The following is a 20,876-nucleotide window of genomic DNA, read 5'->3' on the forward strand; positions in this document are numbered from 1 at the left end:
AACTGGTGCTGGTGCGAGTGTAGCAGTGAGGATGACCAGAGGTCACTCTTGTCGCCATCTTGGTTTTGGTGGGTTTTAGCTGGTTTCTTTACTGCAACCTGTTTTATCAGCAAGGTCTTCATGACCTGTATCTTGTGCTGACCTCCTATCTCATCCTGTGACTTAGAATGCCTTAACCATCTGGGAATGCAGCCCAATAGGTCTCAGCCTCATTTTACCCAGTCGCATTTAAGATGGAGTAGTTCTAGTTGGAACGCATCTGACAATTATGAGAGTTGAGCAAATCTGGGTGACCAACCAATTAGATCACTGGCATTGGGAATAGTCAGTAGACACCATCCTATCCACAATCCTCCTGCCACAGTTACAAGATCTGTCTTGGGGATCCATCACCACGTATATATGTCAGTCTACTCCTGTACAGCTACACAAATATGTATATAGTCTAAATAATCCTTAAAAAAACCCAGTCATCTGAAGTGAGGAAAGATGTACACGAAGTATCCTATCACCATAACCTATTTTATCTTCCTAGCCCTTAATACTCTATGCAAAATAAATTCCAAAGTTAAAAAAAATCTAACAGTGGGTTGGAACCTAAGTCTGGATATTATTCTAAGCTCTGCCACAGGCATGCAGTTTGCCCTTGTGCAAATTCCTTGACTTACCACTGTCTGTTTCACCATTCCCAGAATGTAGCCTAGCGAGTAATCCCTCCCTTTCATTATATGGAGGACAAGATACACTCACGTCCTTTCGCAAAATGGGACGCCTCTTTCCTAAGAAAGATGGAAATCAGGGGGATATATTTTAAAGAGATTAGATTAAAATCAACATGGCATGTGAAAAATGATTACGTTCTAAAGTAAACAAAACCTGAAATGAGTTTATAGTCTATTCTCACCCTTTTGGTCCAAACAAAAAAGTATTGCTTGATTATTCTCTCCTGCTTCACTAATAGATTACAAACTCCCTGAGAGAAGATAGATTCTATGTGTCATATTTTCCATTCATTAGCAATTGCTCACTGAATTGAAATATTTGCTACTTCCTCACTATAGAGTGCTTCTCAATGTGTTTCATTCAGCATTGTACTCAACAAATGTTTGCTGTATGAAGACATGTCTGTGTTGAGGGTTTACACCACTAGTTAACAATTTCCCTTTGTTAAATCTTAGGTTTCTATTTTTTGTTTTATTAACCAATGCTGCAATATGCTTTCTCGTGCATCAGTATTTCCCTAGACATCTAATTGCCTTGTTAAAGTTCAATTTCTGCGACGTAGAATTTTGCAAAAAGTAAGGAAATTTACACAGCGGAAAACTATATATACAAATGAAACAAAATACATGATTTAAAAAGGCCGCATATTTACAAGGAAAGGAAATATTCATAAACATTGTGGTTATTCCTCAGTAGTGAAATTACTGATGCTTTCATAATCAGAATACAGTTACATACGTAATAAAGCCCATGATACTGTCATTCAAAATAGAGAATTTAGTATTCCCTTACATTTATACAGTTCTCAACAAAAAGCCTTTTATTTTTTGCTCTGTCTGGTCTTCTGGCTCATCTCTCAAAGTTGCAAACGTATAGTCCTAGCCCACTGCACTCGGTTCCGAAGAAGGCGTCCCTCGGACAAAACCGAGGAATCTGTCCTGCTCTGCAAGGAACTAGAGCTTGCTGATTCTCAGATTTTAACGAGAAGCCCTGCTCCCCGTAGGCGCTCCTTAAATTTTAACTGGACAACCTCACCGCGCGCTACGGGGCCTCGGGGAGACCCGTGGCTCCCACACGCTCTGGGTGCGGGCCCGCAGAGCCTCAACCTGCGCCCCCGGCAGCCGGGATTCCGCGCCCGGACCGGCTCCCGGGCTGGACACATCACGGTCCGCAGACGGGGCGCAGCCGAGACCCACCGTGCGGGCGGCCCGGGCCCCGCTCAAACCGCTGCTTGGCCGCTCTACGCCCCTGAGCCCCCACACAGCCAGCCCCGTGACCTCCGAGCCCCGTGACCTCCAAGCCCCGGAAGCCGCTGTAGGCAGCGGCCCAGCCAAGCCCCGCCCCCTGTACCGGAGCTCCAGGCGTCGATTCCAGCCAGGCCCCGCCCCCGGCCGCCCCAGGCGTGGACCCAAGCCAGGCCCCGCCCCCTACCTGGCTACTCCAAGCGCCCGCCGCCCCAGGCTTCCTCTAGCCCAAGCCCAGTGCCAGGCTGTTCCAGACGTCGACAGCCCCAGGCCCCGCCTCCTAACCGGCTATTGCTGGCGTCCTCTGGTCCAGGCTCCGCCCCCTACCCTGCTGCTCCAGGCGTCCTCTGGGCTAGACCCCGCCCTCTACCGGCCCCTCCAGGCGTCCGCAGCTCCAAGCCCCGCCCTCCGCCCGGCTGCTCCAGGCGGCCTCCGACCCAAGCCCCGCCCCCTGCCCGGCCGCTCCAGAGGTCCGCGGCTCCAGGCCCCGCCCCCTTCCCGGCTGCACAAGGCGTCCTCTGGGCCAGGCCCCGCCCCCAGCCCGGCCGCTCCAGGCCCCGCCCCGCCCCCTCTGTGCGCGCTCCGCTCGGCATCCTGTGGGACGCGACCGCGGTGCTAGTCTCGTTCCTTTGTGCTGCGGCGGCGGCTTCTCGAGTCCTACCCGACGCGTCCTCTAGGCCAGCCAGCCCCGCGCTCTCCGGTGACGGACCATGTCGGCGGCGGGAGCGGGCGCAGGCGTGGAGGCGGGCTTCTCCAGCGAGGAGCTGCTCTCGCTCCGTTTCCCGCTGCACCGCGCCTGCCGCGACGGGGACCTGGCCACGCTCTGCTCGCTGCTGCAGCAGACACCCCACGCCCACCTGGCCTCTGAGGACTCCTTCTATGGCTGGACGCCCGTGCACTGGGCCGCGCACTTCGGCAAGGTGGGTGCGAACGCTTTAAGGCGCCATTTTCCGCGGCTGTCCAGTGGGAGTCGGGGAAAGGGGGTCGGAGGCGCGGGGCGTGCCGGGATCGCGGGGCGGAAGCGGGATCGGCGGCGCCTGTGCCCCGAGGGGCCTACGGCGCCTGTGCGGCAGCGCTCGCGGTCCGGGGCCACGGCGGGGCAGCCGGGGGGCGCGGGGCGGAAGCGGGGTCGGCGGCGCCTGCGCCCCGAGGGGCCTGGGGCGCATGTGCGACGGCGCGCGTGGCAAGTTTCTAACAAGGCGGGCTCCAGGGGTCCCGGCGCCTGTTGGCCGGATTCTGTGCGCGCGCGCGCGGCTGGCGCTGGGCCTTCCAAGCCGGGCCGCAAGCGCGAGCGATTTCGCAGAGCCGGGTATTAGGCCGCGAAGTCGCCCAGGCGGCTTCCGGGGAGCTGATCTGGGGTCGGAGGCGTCTTTCGCCCTCGCGCTGCCGGAAAGAGGCGCGCGGGGAATGCCCGGGCGCGGTCGATCTTCTGGTTCCGCACAGCCTCGCCGGTAGCCGAGGGCCGCGCTGCGGACGTGCTCAGCCGAGGAACAAGCGCCCCGGCGGGACTGGAAGGCCCGGGCAGCTGTGTGGGATGGAGGCCGGCTCTCCAGCTTCTGGGTTTGCTTTAAGGCTCGTAGCTGGCCTCGCTTCAGGAAAATTAGTGACGGCTGTGTTTATCTTGGATCTAAATTACTGCAGAAGTGGTTAAATTAAGCAGAATTCTCTTCCCGTGGAGCCTTTACGTTTCCCTCTTTTTTCTTAAACTGAAAATTCTGGGGGAACACAGTGCTGCTTTAAGGTTTTAAAAGGTTGGATAGCTACAGTTGCCTCATCTGTGAAGTCGTTGGGGTACTTGATCTCAGAAATCTTAAAATGAGATGTCACCGTGCGTTTCAGAAGTGACTGGTTTTAATTAATATTTTTTAATTCACTAAGATTCAGGTATATTTATAGTGTTTTTCTCTTAAATGATGAGATGGGGTTAAATGGTTTTGCAGAAATATGTGAGAGATAATGTGAAATAAGTTACTTTAAGAAGGCCTGGCCCTGGTAATGTTACCAGCTGATGAAGCAGCGGTTTACCTTGCTGACCCTGGTGCTACATTCACAACGCAGCTGTATCTTTTGGAAAGCAGTTTCTGATTCTTTTAAAATGGAAAAGTCACTTTTCTTTCAATAAAAGAAATGCAGAAGTTTTGACGATCGGGGTGGGACAAGCAAGTTAATCCTCAAGGGCTGTTAGGTTCCTGTGGCACTGTCTCTAAAGTTGTGCAACCGTAGTACCAGCTGGAGAAAACAGGTGCCCAGGGGAAATGAGTTTCTTAACAAACAAAAGTAATAAAGCCTCCTCCCTGCGCTTCTGCCTGCAGCCTTAAATAGATTTCCCGAGGCAGTCAGTAATCTGAGGATTTCCTCCCTCCAGAGCGTCTCTTGCTGTGGTTTATTTTTACACCAAACTTTAGGATTCCGTTCTTTGTACCCTGGTTGAGAACGACACAATACTGGGTGACAGTCAGTGAACAACGATCTGTAGAATGCTTAAAGCCTCATTACAAATGGTCAGTTAGAAAAGTTAATCCAGTGGTGCCTCCACTTGTCTCTGGGGATTAAAATAGCCATAACTGCTTTAAAATGGTAACTTTTAATGTGTATTTTGTCACAGTTTTTTTAAAAAACACCAACCGAAATCACTTTTCAAAAGTCTACTTCCATGGGACTTTGAGTAGTAGCTTTACCTTGGTCATCAAATGTTGTAACAAGAAGCAGTTACTTCATTGTTTCCAGCTGTCTGAATCATAGGGCTCTTTGGTCTTAGATACGGAAGGGGCCGTAGAAAGCCCCTGTCCGGTGTCCAAACATTCCCTTTTGAGAAGAAGCTGTTAGGACAGAAATCAGGCCAGGACTCAGGGCTGCCGCTTGCGAAGTCCAGGCTTTCTCCCCAGCCCTGCTAACGGCTGCCCTCTTACATAGGTTTCAGGCTCGTGTTCTTAGAAATGTACCAGTGGTGCACAAGATCCCTAACCGCTGGTAAGACTCGTTTGTTGCCAGAGGACTAAACGGGTTGTTTAAAATCTCTATTGTAGCTTTTATGATACCATATTGAACAGGATCTTTCCAGAATTCCAAATCCAAGTTTCTAAATTGAACCCAAGGGTAATAGGTTTAAGCCTAGCGAGCTCTCAATAGCTGATTTTTGGTACGCCACGTGATTTTCATCCGTTTTATTTTTATTGGATTTGCAACCTGTTCATTTTATCGCTAATTAATACTTTCATTTTCACCCAGTAAATTAATAAAGGCAATAAATAAAAATAGACATCAGCCTTTACTCCCAGGTCCAAGTTGGTTGAAGAGGGTGTTTTGAATCTGTGTACTCTTCATCTCACAGGAGTGTTTATTGAAAGCCTGAAAGTGCTAAGAGAGATGGAAAAGGAAACCTTGAGGTGAGATGGGAGAGTGTCAGGTGTTTTGTCTTCAGGTGAGGTCTCTCCTCTTGAAGAGAATTGCTTGCAGTCAGGCATAGCTTGTTCCCTAACTGCATTGTGATTGGAGTGAGGGAAAACGGGCAGTCTAGGATCAGAGAACGTGGGTTGAACAGTTGCTTGGTACGTGGTAGGCACTTGCTAAATTTGTTGAATGTGCTGAATTATTTTAGCCAGAGGCTATCATAGTATTGGTGCTTGGCCACAAAGTCTTAACTTGCCGTGTTAGTCACCCACTAGGTGCATTGCTCAGTTATGCTGTAGGCTTTTTTTCCCCCCATAGAGTTTTTAAATACAAATCATTTGAAAAGAGTAAAAAAAAGGAGAATGGGGCCTCAATTGAGTATTCAATGAGTATTCAGTGCTGGCTTGTGTAAAAGTGCACAGTTGTGCACACTATAGAAAATAGTCTTTGACTATGAGGAGTTTACTCTGGCTACACAAAGTTTGTAGGGTTTTTTGTTGTTGTTTTGTTTTTTTGAGACTGGGTCTTGCTCTGTTGCCCACGCTGGAGTGCAGCAGCGTGATCTCTGCTCACTGCAACCTCCACCTCCCAGGTTCAAGCGATTCTCCTGCCTCAGCCTTCTGAGTAGCTGGGATTATAAGCATGCACTACCACACCGAGCTAATTTTTGTAATTTTGTGTTTTTGAAACCCCAATATGGGGTTTCACCGTGTTGGCCAGGCTGGTCTTGACCCCCTGACCTCAGGTGATCCACCCGCCTTGGCCTCCCAAAGTGCTGGGATTACAGGCATGAGTCACTGCGCCCGGCATTACACAAAGTGGTGGTGGTGGTGTTGGTGTTTGAGATGGAGACTTGCTCTGTCGCCCAGGTTGGAGTGCAGTGGCATGATCTCAGCTCTCTGCAACCTCTGCTTTCTGGGTTCAAGCAATTCTCCTGCCTCAGCCTCCCAAGTAGCCCGCCACCACACCAGGCTAATTTTTTTATATTTTTAGTAGAGACGGGGTTTCACCATGTTGGCCAGGCTGGTTTCGAATTCCCGACCTCAAGTGATCCACCCGCCTTGGCCTCCCAAAGTGCCAGGATTACAGGCATGAGCCACTGCGCCTGCCTACACAAAGTTTTTTAACCCACCAATCCCTTTAACGTTCTTGTTTAGAAAAGTCTGTGCAACAAACACTTTTGATAGAAGTCTTGGAACAGCGCAGTCCAATATTTTCTGATTTTGGCTTATTCAATTGTAGGGAAATCGAAATATTTAAATCTGTATAGTGTTAGTCGTCTTTTTGCATTTTTCTATCTACCATCTTTTTCATAAGGACAAGGGAGAATGTTATCTTAAATGTCCTTTAAAATTTGCATGGCATTGGGAAAGAGTTAATCTGTTAAACTGGTAACAGTGCCATTTGTCGCCATTATAGAATTTAGATTATTTGTGTAATATTGAATAGTGTACTGACATGTCTGCATGGTCTCATTACCTCTCTTGTTTTCTAAGTTGGAGTGCTTAGTGCAGTTGGTGAGAGCGGGAGCCACACTCAACGTCTCCACCACGCGGTACGCGCAGACGCCAGCCCACATTGCGGCCTTTGGGGGACATCCTCAGTGCCTGCTCTGGCTGATTCAAGCAGGAGCCAACATTAACAAACCGGTAAGAGTGCTGGGGATGGACTTTGTTTGCTTTTGCTTTTTCTTTTTGCAGTTATAATTATACAGGGTAGTGCTTTAAATCGAGGCCTTAATTAGAGTTTGATATCTTTACCTGAGGGCAGACTGGAATTTATGTTTCTTCAATTGTTTATGGAGGATAATACGCCCTTTCCATAGGAATGCTTTCCGTTCATAGAGTGCTTTCACCTCTTGTGTGATAAACTGATCCAGGGTGATGTGCCCAAGGTTATAGCTGGTAATTAAAGGAGCCTGGCCTTGAGCCCAGGTTTCCTGGCTTTCTACTCGTAGCTGCCTTAGCCTCAAGTCCACAGATAATTATAAAAACACTTTCATCCTAGGAAAAGCATGGCTGTTAAGTCAGCTCCGAAGTGAGCTTCAGATACGAGTTGATGCCTTGATGCAGATAAGTGCTAAGTATCATTTACTAAGTGGGAAGAGTAAGTGACTTGAGGACTTGGTATTTAAGATTAAGCATACTAACAGGAACATAATCGTGCCAGATTTTGTTTCATGATGTGTTTTCAGTATCATTTCACCTAAACCAAACACACGAGCGTTCAGATTGTTAGGTACTTGGTTGTATAAGACAAGCAGCATCTGATAACCATAGGTTGTCTGACTGGGAGCAGTCCCTAGACTCAGCGTCCTTTGCTGCAGATGGATTAGTCCTCAGACTAATTTATAATTTTCATGTCTTAAGACCTGGGCATGGGCTCTGGGAGCTGTTTTTTATGCCTTTTTTACTCCTATCTTTAAATGCTTTACAGTCATAACATCTTGTATGCAAAGTCTTCTTTCTACTTTTCTGTCTTTCCCAAGATTCAATCCTTGATTATAACCAGGTATAAGGTTGTTGCTAGTCCCTCTTCTAAAAACCCAGCCACCCACCTGAGCAGTAAGTAATTGAGAAAGAAGGTGTTTTTAGCCATGATTTAGAACAAGGATCAATGAGAAAGTGGGGTAAGTGATAAGGCAGTTTGTCCCCTTAAGAGAGGTGAAGTAGGAAAGACAACGTAAGGGAAGGTGGCCAAGAGTTGAGGGCTGTTTGTTACTAAACTGAAACGTGGGATATGGGACAAGTTTTAAGGTTGTGCTGCCACTTCTTCCATCTCTGCACGTATGCCTTTACATAATGTATGTTTCTCTGTTGCTTGTCTTCATAAATTCTAGAGTTAGGAATTACCTACTCAATACCCTTAACGTGCTGGGCAGCGCCTTGTGTTTTTCCTTCTTCCCTACCCCTGTCCCCTGGTAGAAAGGGCAGTGTGGGCTTGATTCCTTGGGCAAGTCATTAACTTTGTAGCTCAATCTCCTTATCAGTAAAATACAGTTAATAATTCCATGAATGGCAGTAATTAATACTTAGTATGGAATTTAAGTATATAATTTTTATATGTTAATTTTCATCAAATTGTTACATAGCATCTTATTTAGAGAAGACTAGAGAAATTGTCTAACACTGCCTTCCAGACCTTTTTAAATCGAGAAGTCCCCTTTTTAAAGTGTCTTCGGCAGTTCAGTATTTTCAATAGATAAAGGGAGTGAGGCAGAAAGTGTGCTGCTGCGTCCCCCACCTTCCTCTCAGATGCCTCTAGATAACACCTCCTGGAAACCCCTACCGCGCTCTGCTTCTTCCCAGGCAGGATCCTCAGATCTTTTTCTTTGCAGCCCTCCCTGTATTTGAAGTATCTGGGTAGACATTTCCAAGTCCTCACATGTGCCTAGGGCGTACCATTTGGCATCGTTAAGCATCCTGGAATTTCTCCTTGGTGTATCTTAGGTAGTTGTGGTCTGCTGGCATGTGGAGTTTACATCAGAATCCGAGGCATCATCTCGCTCTATTACGTAGTGGGTGAATTTCGACACCTCTTGTGATGGGCACCCAGTAACTCTAGAGGACACAATAGCCCTTTTGTTAGCTTCCTACCCCGCCTACCTGCTGACTCATCTCCAGGTAGACGGTTTCTCTCATTTCTCATATAAACTCAGGATGCCAGATCCAGGTTTTTCTCCTTTGTTGTTTGTGTCCATTTAATTTTTTGAACCTGTTGATGCAGTGTTTTAAGCCAGTTTCTAGTCTGTTAATCTTTTGGCATGTTAGCTACTAACAGTTCTAAGTTCATTTTCCTCAAGGTTAATACCACAGACTTTTTTGGCAGTCTCTGAGGTGAGCCTGTGAGATTACCAAAGCTCATATGCTGCCTGGAGGCCTGTGTTCTCGATTTCCCCAAGAGGAAATGAAGTCAGCTTTCCTGTGATTTGTTTTTAGTGAATCTATATTGACTAGCCTTGGTGTGTAATTAGCAAACCTTCTCTTTCATATACCTCTTCTAGAATTTTGCTGGCATTTGATGTTGTCTTTAATTTTTCATATCTAGATTAGAAATGAAATTTTTCTTTATGAAAACCCAGGGTGCCCAGCCTGTCTTTAGCATTCAGGCACTGCTCCCATTTCCCTATAGATCACTCAATTTGCCGTGGCTATGATGTGATGGGCTGAGCTGGAGGCCCGGGCACCTTCACCTGGCTCTTTGCTCTAAGTATCTTTTCTCTTGGCTACCTTCTCTCAGGATGTCCCGGCCTTTCTCTAGTATTTGCTCTGCCTTTAAAGATTGTCCCTGCAGAGCTTGGTAGTTTTGCTTTTTCATTGTCATCTGTTAGTATCCCACCATGACAGACCCTTACTTTTTTGTCTTGTTCCAAGGATAGCTTTAAAGACCTTTTTTCCTTTTTAGCTTTTTTCTTTTTTGGCAATACTTTATGTAAATCTCAGCTCCAGTTTTCCTGGGAATGTTTTTATGTAATTTTTATTTGTCTTTACTTTGTACTGCTTCCCTCCCCTCCCCACCTCTCTTGCGGAGGATAGGGCTAGGTTTTCGCTTTTTAAAAAATCCGAGTTGACTGGATAGTTTATAGCCGCATGGTTTTCTGTGTTTGTGTCTTCAAAAATGGATTTTTCTGTTTAGAACTTTACATTGCTTTATATTCTCTTTAGACCTTTGTTTAAATAAATGTGCACGCTTTTACCTCTACCAAGCACTTGAGCCTTTCATACTATTTTTCTGTAAATTAATCTACCGCTTTTTTTTTTTAACTTTGGGGGGCCCTCACCTCATATTTTTTCCTGTGAGTATGCGTTGGTGAAGGAGCTTAGCTTTTTACTGAGTTTAGGAATGAACTGTTTTCTAAGTGACCCACAATTGCTGCGCTCTTTTTTATCTTGGTCTCTTAATTGTGTGGTAGTCTGCCCAGTTCAGCTTCCAGTGAGGTTGCAGTGTGAGTAGTCAAGAAGTGTTGCTGTGGAGCCCCCAGGATTTCCCAGTCTTCATTTTCCACCAGAAATCACTTTCTCGATTGCTGTGTCTGATTGCCTTTCCTCTTGCTCAGCTGATAGCCTATGAAGATGGTCTTTCAGGTTGTTTCATTCATGCAGTGTAGACCTGGGTTTGACTGCTGATGTTCACAGTGGCTTTCCTGGGTCTGCTCGCTTTTCTCTGCCGGTGTGTGTGCTTCACCACCCCCCACCCCCTCTGCACTTTCTAAAGCAGGAATTTCATTCTCATGAAGCTTGGTTTGCTTTACCTTTGTGTTCTTCTCCCTTTCCTCTAATAAATACTGAAAATAGATTGGGAATATTTAGTAAACATTCCCTCTAGTAAATATTGAAAATAGATCAACTATTGAACCTCAAGCCATCTTTTCTAAGTTGTGGTCTCACTTCAAGTTCAAAGCAGAAGATTCAAGATCGGCATTGATGATGTTGACTCGGGTTAACATTGGGGTAGGCACAGAGGAAAGTGGGTAGCTGAGACCATATGTCAGCTACTATTTTAATGTGTGTGTGTGGTTGGTTGGTTGGCTTGTTTGGTTACTTATTCTGGGTTTATATAAAACACAAATGTGCTGAGATCCAGTGTAAAGTGATCTATAAATCACTGTTGAGAGCAATCACGCTGTCACTACTGGAGAGGCCCCAAGATATTTGGTCATTGACCAAATATCTTGGCCCCTCCTGGTTCACTCTCATCCTCCGTTCATGTATAGATTTCTTTGTGTTCTGCTTCAGATCTTGCTCAACACGTTTTACTTCAAAGACGGATGAGAAGGTCTCTGATCTGTGCTAATGACATTACTTCCAAAATGTCAGAAGTTTTGTTCTAAGTATGTGTATGTTTTGCTTTTTGTTGTTTCAGGATTGTGAGGGTGAAACTCCCATTCACAAGGCAGCTCGCTCTGGGAGCCTAGAATGCATCAGTGCCCTTGTGGCGAATGGGGCTCACGTCGAGTAAGTGTCTTTCATTTATTCTTTCCAGCTAAAGATTTAGTCGAGGATGTTTTGTTTAAAGGCAGTACATAAGCAGGCAAAAGTCCTAAAACTTTGTTTTCAAAATTAGTAATGTAATTTTGCCTTTTAGAACAGTTGGTGTTAGTGAGGAAAATTGTGTGGATTAAATTGATCTCTAGAGGAGGGGTTTAATTTCACAGCAGCCTCTATTCTGGTCGAGAGAGTGTATTTGAACTGAAAGAACAGTTAACTAATTAGATTTGGAACTTGGCATCATTACTTTGCCACCATTACTTTGCCACTAACTAGTTGTGTCACTGTGGTCTTTAAACTTTTCTTTGCCTAGTTTTGATTTCAAAACAAGAAGCTTGGATTGGATTAAAATACCTTTTCAGGCCTCTCTGGCTCAAAAGGTTTCTGAAGAAAATTAACTTTTCTAGGTTTTGATTTCCACGTCTTAGCAGATGTGAGAAAGTTATGTTTTAAAGCCTGTTGTAACTTAATGATTGATAGTTCCTTGTAAAATAGGACTATTTACAGTAAAGACCTCAAGCTTGCTGTAAGCTTCTGGTACTGGTGGCATTATTTTAAAACATCTTTTGTTTTAGCCCAGCTTACATCAGTTAGCTTATTTATGCTTTGATAGGACAATCTTAATGTTTATGTGTATTCTTTTAGAAATGAGATCTTATATGCAAATCATTAGCTAGCCATGGCATTATACATTTATTTTAGCTATTAAATTTATTTGTATTAACTTTCTCTTAAAGATTTATATTATAAAAATTTTTCTTCTGCAGTTCACAGCATTAACAAAACGGATGCGGTTTTCACCCTTAAATGTTGAGTGTAAGCTATAGAGCTGTGATAACCAAAATAACGGATATCAGCTTTTTTGTTTTACCTTAAGTGTTACGAATAATTCATAAAGATTAATTATAAACCACATTATTCTAATCAAATGTGAACATTTAGACTTTGGAGGAAATAAAACCCACAAAACTAGTTTAACCCTTTGGTTTCCATTTCATTGCTTTGACTCTGTATTGTATTGAAAATAGATCCTAGACAGCAAAACCATACAGGTTAATGCACGACATGTGTAGGTACCAGAGGCTGTCAGTCATCTCTGAATAACTTCTGTTTTGTTAAGTTTATTGGCAAGATTTGCCATTAGTTTGGGCTGTGATCCTTATATAGTGATTTAGTATTATAAACATGGCCTCTATTTACTGTTACATTGCAGGGACTCTTGTGACTTCATGTATAGTTGTGACTAAAGGTAATGTAGAAACAATTGATAGTATGTTTTACACACTAGTAGAACATTGAGATGATTCTCAGTGGATTGCTTTAAAGCAAAGTTATTTGTACACTTTTCTTAGCTGTAGTTAGATTTAAAACTCATCTTTAATTTTTATAACAAGCTTTCATTATAAAATACGGAGTCATAACATAATTGATTAAATTGCTTGTCATTTATTGAAACTGGATAATTAGTTGATATTTTTAATGACTTACTTTCTAAATAATACTTTAATTGGTCCTGAACATTTTATTACAAAGATGTTTTATTCATTTTATGGATAGCTTAATCTTTTCAGCCAATAAGTATCACAATGTCCTTTTTTTTAGTAGGTGTCTTTTAAAAAAATGAGAATCTTTTATTTACAATTCTGTCCTTGGTTACAGGGCCCTCAAGTGTCTCTTTTCCACCAGGTGTGGCTGAGATGGGCTCAGGTGCCAGTCTGTTTTTCCTTCTCAGTATAAGAGCCACCACTCAAGACCCTGCATTATGGTGACTTCCCTGGACTGAGCTTTCGTATTTTTTTTTTAGAAGAAATATTTAGCCTGAGCTACCTAGCCAAAAACAATTCTTAAAGTTATAAGCCTTTGGCCTGGAGATAGAGCACAAGTAATCATTATTCATTGCTATTGTATATGTGGTTATTTAGTTTTAACATCGAGATAAAATGTCAGTTTTGTCAGTAAGTTAATTCGTAAGTTGCTTCTTGATTTCTGCACATTTTAATAATTGACCCCATTTAGTCCACCAACGTGTGACAGTTTGAATCTCCAAAATAATGGTACTAGGTCTATTTTATTCCCTGTAACGCTGCTCATATGATAAAGTGTAGTCCTAGCAAATCATAATCATTTCTTTTTTTTTAAGACGTTCAAGGAGCATAGAATTAACTTATTTAAAGTTACTTTTTTTCATTCAGAATGGACCAGATTATTAACTCTTCATATTACATGCTACAATATTTAGGAGATAATATAAATTTTTCCTTTTCCTGTGGATAGATTAAAAGCTGCCTTATATCAGTATTATTAAATTCATTTGCTCTTAATTCCTGCTTTGTTTTTTATATATCTGCTACATAAAGTGCCCAAAGTCTTAAATTGTTGTGCTTTTTTGGACATCAGGTACATAATAATAAGGGCAAGTACACTAAAGTGTCTGTGGCTAGAATGGTTTGTTATATAACTTACTTGTTAATGTAGGTTGCATCTGTAAGATAACGCATTTCAGCTGCTGTGCATCGTATTAAATTTTCTAGCACCACACGTGAGTATGTTAATGGACTTTCTTTTTCTTTTCTTATTTTAAATCTTGAGTTTTGGTGCCAAGTTTTCTGTGTGTGAGGCTCTATTTCTGGCTTATATGTCGGTCATTATTATTTGCATCTAAATATTATTGTTTACATCTAAAAATTAAAATGCACAGGATTAAATCTAACTTGTGACCAAACTAAATGTTTGTGTACTTAAAAGGACCTAAATCTCTGTGTATGGAGTTTTCAGCAAGTACGTGAAGTTGTCACCATTCTTAATCTTGCTTATATGGTAGTTCCATTTTTCCACTGCCCCCAATATTTGAGTGCTGCTTGCTTGGTACTCAGGTTTTGACTGGAAGAAGAGAATATACTATTACAAAAAGATGGTCATCTCATTTTTCTTTTGGACCGTGGAACAGATAACAGCATAACATTAAGTCTTAATCTGATTTTGGAAAAAGACTTGAAAACTTGCTGTCTGCTGATAATTAAGACCTTTTCACTACTAGCATTGTAAATAGAATTCGAGCCTTGGAATAGCTGTACTTTCAGTAATTTGGTACCAATTACTTTTGGCTGATTTGTCTTTATTTTCTTGAGAGATAAAGTGGAGGATGTTTCCATATCAACCATCTAGTAAAATAGCTTTATGCCACTGAGTAGAAATAAAGAGATTTAGAATGAAACCAGCATTACTTGCATCTCAGGCAGATTTGTAGGTCCATTTTAATACTGTATTATGCGGATGCCAGTGTTTAATGGCAAAGTCTCAGAACTTTTCTATAGAAGAGCATTTCTTTAGAAGCCATTTATTCTGTGGTAACCAGATCTTCAGCTGAGCTACATGTATTTTGACTTAATTATTTTTATCTTAACTGGGATCGTTAGATAGCTTGAGAAGCATCGATAGCCTTATATAAGCAAATTCAGTGACTCACTCTAGAAAAGTCTGTCTTGCCTAGTTTAGAAAGTAGGCACAGTTGGCTATAATAACAAAGCCTAGAATGTGATGTTAGTAGACTATGCTAATGCCACAAAAAAATACTGCTTCACTTTAATTAAAATAAATTTTAATTAAAATGGAATTGTCTTAGTTTGGATCATAATTGACCATTTATGACCCACCTTTGTTTACCATAGAGCCCTGTCTAGAAACCAGATTTTCATTAGGGCAGATACAGGTGATGAGCATATTTAATATTAGTGTTAAATTCATTTGCGACTTTTGCCCTTGGCAAAATGTAACCTAGATTTACTTTTAGCTATTCATTTTGAAATTTGTGGTTTATTTATATGTGTTCATTTTTTTGCCCGTCAGAATAATATTTCAGTTACAAAATCTACCAGAATTATGATTCTGAATTCATATTTTCTGATTTTAGGTCCTCTGAATTCTAGGCATCCTCACATCCTACTTTTTGCTGCCTCTTTTTTTTTTTTTTTTTTTTTTTTAAAGAGACAGAGTCTCACTCTGTCATCCAGGCTAAAGTACAGTGGCATGATTATAGTTCACTGCAACTTCAAACTCCTGGGCTCCAGTGATCCTCCTGCCTCAGATTCTTGAGTAGCCAGGACTACAGGCACATACCACCATGCCCAACTAATTTTTAAAAATGTTTTGTAGAGATGGGGTCTTGCTATGTTACCCAGGCTGTTACCCAGGCTGGTCTCAAACTCCTGGGCTAAAGCAATCCTTCCACCTTGGCCTCCCAGAGCACTGGGTTTACAGGTGTGAGCCACTGTGCAGCCTCCTTTTATCTAATTGTCACCACAGCACACTTGTCTGGTCTTGGCTATTTTCCAGTTGTTAAGGTGTTTCAGGATGGAGGAATCACTTCCTGAGATAGCTGTTAAGTTCTGCCTGCTAGACAGGGACAGTAAGTGGGTTGATACCATTCCAGACTTGTTAAGAAATTGTTTAGAATTTTGATTGTTTTTCATAGCAGCTTGATTAAAATACAGATTTTAATAATTTATTTACTGCTTTTATAGATAGTGCTTTCAAATAAAACCAGTGATTTCTAAATCCAAATGTCTTTTTCCCTTGCTAAATTATAGCAGGAGCATGCTAAATATTTCATCAAATTACTGGAATGATGGTTTTACATTTTAATGTTTGCAAACATAATTGTGGTTCAACTGCAGTGTAGAACTATCCTCAGTAACTTTGAACTTGAAAACTTGGCACCAAATTTATTTAGGTAGAAACTCTTTAAAAATAGTTTCTTCCTATTATTAACTGAAGAATATATTTAAGAAAGCCTTCATAATTAAATAAGAGTTTGGATACCAAAGGGTTAAAAATACACATGTATTTCTTTTGCTGAAGATATCTTAGATGTTTGCTAATGTTTTGTCTTTACAAATGGACAATTTAGTAATGTTTTTTATCTTTTTTTAATGATTCCATGTATTTGCTTATTTCCATCTAGGAATAGTTACTAATGTATTTGAGATACAGCATACCAAATTTTAAAGTAACCAGAATCGTGAGTTGATGGTTTTTAGTCCATACTGTTAAACTTATGTTGAAATATTGACATATTTAAATTGGCTTCATGCTAAAAAATTACCAAAGGTAATTTAAAAGGCAGTGTTTTAGAGCAGTAGCTCATGGTCAAGGTGGTCACATGACAATGGCTTAAGCTCAGTGTGCTTCTGCCCCTTACGTTGTCTATGTATTTTTAATCCAAATGTTGCCTGCAAATATGTGATCCCTTATTATTTAAGTTTCCTGTATTATGAACCATTGCCCGTTTTAAATCACACAGAAGATTCTGAATCTGTAAAAACTACACATGTCAATGTTTTACAGCTACGTAATTCGAATTGACTTGATTTTTTCAAGTAATCCTAGAAAGGGGGAGCATTCCATATAGAAACTGCTGAAACTGCCACAGGTGCTTCTCCGAAAACCTTACAGTTGTGGCATTGAATGTTCAGTATCGCTTCCTTTCTGCACACGAGGCATACTGTTGAGGTATTTGTTGCGGTGATTGGTTTTAACGCTAATCTAGGAATTCAGATAGAGATGCTTTAGATTTGCATGCTTTGCTTACCTAATTTATGATATCTACCTTTCTATTTGTAAACTAACAATAGCTAAGTTGAGATCAGAATTTTAACAGAAATATTATTTATATAAAAATTGTTATCTTTTATTGTCACATGGCATTAACAACAAGAAAACATCCTGAAGGTGATGTGACAACTCGGATTCTAAAAATTATACTTCAGGTATTTCCTGATCCGTGGTTTTTCAAAATTAAAACAAAGTCGTTCTCATCAGAGTGGCTTCTCCTTTCTTCTGGAATTGTGGCACTATAAGTGGAAACTGGTGGGACCCTGGCTGGCTTCAGAGTGGAGCCTGATTTTTAAAGTTCTTTCGGGGAGAATTCTTAGATATGAATTTTAGTGAAAGTTCTTTGGGGGAGAATTCTTAGATATAAATTTTAGTGAAAGTTCTTTGGGGGAGAATTCTTAGATATAAATTTAAGTGTTTGAAGAGACGGGGTCTTCCTGTGTTGCCTAGGCTGGTCTCAAACTTCTGGCCTCAAGTGATCCTCCTGCTTCTGCCTCCCAAAGTGCCAGGATTATAGGGTTGAGCCACTGTGCTTGGCCTAGAGGTAATAAATTTTAATATTCTATTCCGAGTAAGAAAGTACAGCATATAAGCATTTGTGTCTTTAATAAAGTTAATGCCAGTTTGATTTTTTTTTTTGCCAGTTACTTAGCAGAACATGTATTTCACAGTAAAGCTGATTCTGTGTTGTACCACATTTTAATATTCCTGTTTTGAAAGAACAGTAGAGAGAAAATGGGTGGCCTGCTCAGTGATTGCTTTTCGTAGTCTTGGTGAATGTTACAGGAGATTGAATTTATAGATAAAAGCACAGTCATCATAGTTTCCACAATAAATTGCAGCACATTTAGCTTGCTAGCCTAAAAATCTGATCATGCTGAGTTTCTTTTAAAGAAAGTTAATTTTAGAACTTCAGACTAGAACCAGTTTGAACCTCAAGTTGACCGTTGTCTGAGTTTTAAAAATCTCTTCTCATTTTCAAAGATTTTTCAAATGGATGTAGGAGAGGACCAAGGAGGGTAGGCTATAGCTGTAGAACGACACACTCCTATTTTCAGAAACGAACAGACACACGTTTTAGGTCAGGCACAGCCCATGTATCCAGGTGCATCAAACTGGGGATGCTAAGTTCAAAAGTGCATCTGTTTTGAAGATTTCATCTGAAAATAATGTGTACACCTTCATTACCACCAGCTTGCATTCAAAATAGTTTTTGAGACTCTTTTTAAACTCTTCTGGATACTTTAATTTTCCCTTTGGAATAGTGTGCATAAACACAGTCCGGATGCACTTTGTCTTTACTACTGATACCTCACTTGAGGTTGACAGGAGTGGCCAGCAGTTAGTGCCTATGGTCACGTAATACACTAAGTCAATACCTGTGGAGTGAAATCTGGTCTCTATAAAAAATACAAAAAAAATGGCTGGGCGCAGTGGCTCTCGCCTGTAATCTCAGCACTTTGGGAGGCTGAGGTGGGTGGGTCACCTGAGGTCAGGAGTTCAAGACCAGCCTGGCCAACATGGTGAAACCCTGTCCTTACTAAAAATACAAAAAATTAGCTGGGTGTGGTGGTGGGTGCTTGTAATCCCAGCTACTCGGGAGGCTGAGGCAGGAGAATCTCTTGAACCTGGGAGGCAGAGGTTGCGGTGAGCCAAGATCACGCCATTGCACTCCAGCCTAGGCAACAAGAGTGAAACTCTGTCTCAAAAAAAAAAAAAGAAAACCAGAAAAATTAGTTGGGTATGGTGTTGTGTACCTGTGGTCCCAGCTACTCAGGAGGCTGAAGGAGGAGCACCTGAGCCCAGGAGGTAGAGGAGGCTACAGTGAGCTGTGATTGCACCACTGCACTCCAGCCTGGATGACGGGAGTGAGACCCTGTTTAAAACATACCAAAAAACCTGTGGAGTGAAAGGTAAAGGATGGAGTATTTAAAAAGTACTATGACAGAACAAAGTACTAGAAGTACTAGAGTTGAGTGTGGATGCAAGTGTTTCATGTACGTGCTCAACTCTTACTGAATTTTAGCAATTAAAACATGAAAATTGAAATATTGCTTAACAAATAGGAAAGCACATATGAAAATAGAATTTAAAGACCTGAACCTCTTATGATCTTTAATGATTATTTGTTCTAATCTTTGACTTGGAAACCCAAATTATTTTCAGTCTAACATATTTGAAATTTAACTATTAAAAAAGTTTGAGGAACTTAAACTTTGAAGTTAGGGTTCCTTTTGTCCAGATAAAGCACATTGCCTGGTTTATTGTAAGGCACTTAGAACATGTAACCAAAAACACTAAATTTAGGAATAGAAATGATTGTTTTACAGCTAAGTGCTCTCTCAGGGTCTTTTGTTTTACACCCCTCTCAAGTTTACCTTTAGATATTTTTCTTGTTATTTAATATTTTGTGACAGATTTGGCAACTTTTAAAAAGTTATTTTATTTGAATTGAATAGTGCATAAATTAATAGGTTTTTTTCAGAAAATCCATTATTAATAGTAGAGGAATATTATGAGGAGAAATATTCGTTGTAAAAAGAATCAAAACCACAATGAGAGACCGTCTTACCCCTGTTAGAATGACAGTTATCAAAAAGACAGTAACAAATGCTGATGAGAATGCAGAGGCAAAGGAACGTTTAAACACTGTTAGTGGGAATGTAGACTTGTACAACCATTATGGAGAACAGTATGGAGGTTCCTGAACAAACTAAAAATAGAACTACCATAGGATTCAGCAGTCCCACTACTGGGTATATATCCAAAAGAAAATCCATATACGGAGACATCTGCACCTGCCATGCTCATTCCAGCACTATTCACAAGACCCAAGATTTGGAATCAACCTGTGTCTATCAGCAGATGAACAGATAAAATGTGGTATATATACCCCGTGGAATACTGTTTGGCCATTAAACAAAATTCTGTAATTCTCAGCAACATGTACGATCTTAGAAGACGTTATGTTAAGTAAGCCAGGCACAGAAAGATAAATATTGCATGTACTGTACTTAGTGGAAGGTAAAAAAGATCTCATAGAAGTAGAGAGTGGCTCATGCCTCTAATCTCGGTGCTTTAGGAATCTGAGGTGGGAGGATTGCTTGAGGCCTGGAGTTTGAGACCAGCCTGAGCAACATCTCTCTCAAAATTAAAAAAAAAAAAAAAAAAAAAAAATAGCCAGGCATGGTTGTCACATGCCTGTATACCTAGCTACTCGGGAGGCTGAGGCTAAGGAGGATCCCTTAGCCCAGGAGTTCCAGGGTGCGGTGAACTATGATTGTGCCACTGCACTCCAGCTGGGGCAACAGGGAGATACTCTGTCTCTTTAAAAAACAGTGGTTACTAGATGGAAAGATAAATTCTAGTGTTACCTTGCACTGTAGGGTGACTAGTTAATAGTAATTTTTAATTTTTTTATATAGCTAATTCAGTACAAATGGAAAGTGTTTGAGGTGATGCATATGCAATTAATGCTTTTTTTATCCCTATACATTGTATTGGAATTTACAATGCACCCCATAATAAAGGATAGAGGAATATTTACAGTATCATCTATTTGGTTAAATGTTGTTCAGCAGTTCTGGCCTGCTGCCTTTTTTTGTATGACCTATGGCCCAAGAATGGTTTTTACATAATTAAATAGTTGAGCAAAAATCAATAGAATAATATTTTCTAATACATAAAATGAGATGAGATTTCAATTTCAGTGTTCATAAATAACGCTTTATGAGAGCATGGCCGTGCTCAATTGCCTTGAGGCTGGCTCTCAGCCTACAACAAAACAATTGAGTAGTTAGGACTGAGAATGTATGGTCTCCAAAGTCTAAAATAATTACTACGTAGTCCTTTTTAGAAAAGTGCCTTCTGGACTAGATGATCCTTAATGATCATTTCAGGCCAATTTCTATAATGTGCACTA

At 41.5% G+C, this 20,876-nt stretch overlaps 1 protein-coding gene across 2 annotated transcripts in view; it reads left to right on the top strand.

The window, feature by feature from the left end:
* Positions 1–2,510: 2,510 nt before the first annotated feature.
* Positions 2,511–20,876, top strand: part of ANKRD10 (ankyrin repeat domain 10) — a 36,464-nt gene continuing 18,098 nt past the window's right edge. Inside the window, exons 1-3 of one of the 2 annotated variants that reach the window (XM_055244015.2) lie at positions 2,511–2,887; positions 6,854–7,006; positions 11,220–11,311. In XM_055244015.2, coding sequence (XP_055099990.2) covers positions 2,678–2,887; positions 6,854–7,006; positions 11,220–11,311 — 455 coding nt within the window. In that variant the 5' untranslated portion in view covers positions 2,511–2,677. The remainder of the gene's footprint in view (positions 2,888–6,853; positions 7,007–11,219; positions 11,312–20,876) is intronic. The other variant, XM_055244016.2, reaches the window with a different exon arrangement.

This window comes from Symphalangus syndactylus, chromosome 15, assembly GCF_028878055.3.
Source record: "Symphalangus syndactylus isolate Jambi chromosome 15, NHGRI_mSymSyn1-v2.1_pri, whole genome shotgun sequence".
Lineage (NCBI taxonomy): Eukaryota > Metazoa > Chordata > Mammalia > Primates > Hylobatidae > Symphalangus > Symphalangus syndactylus.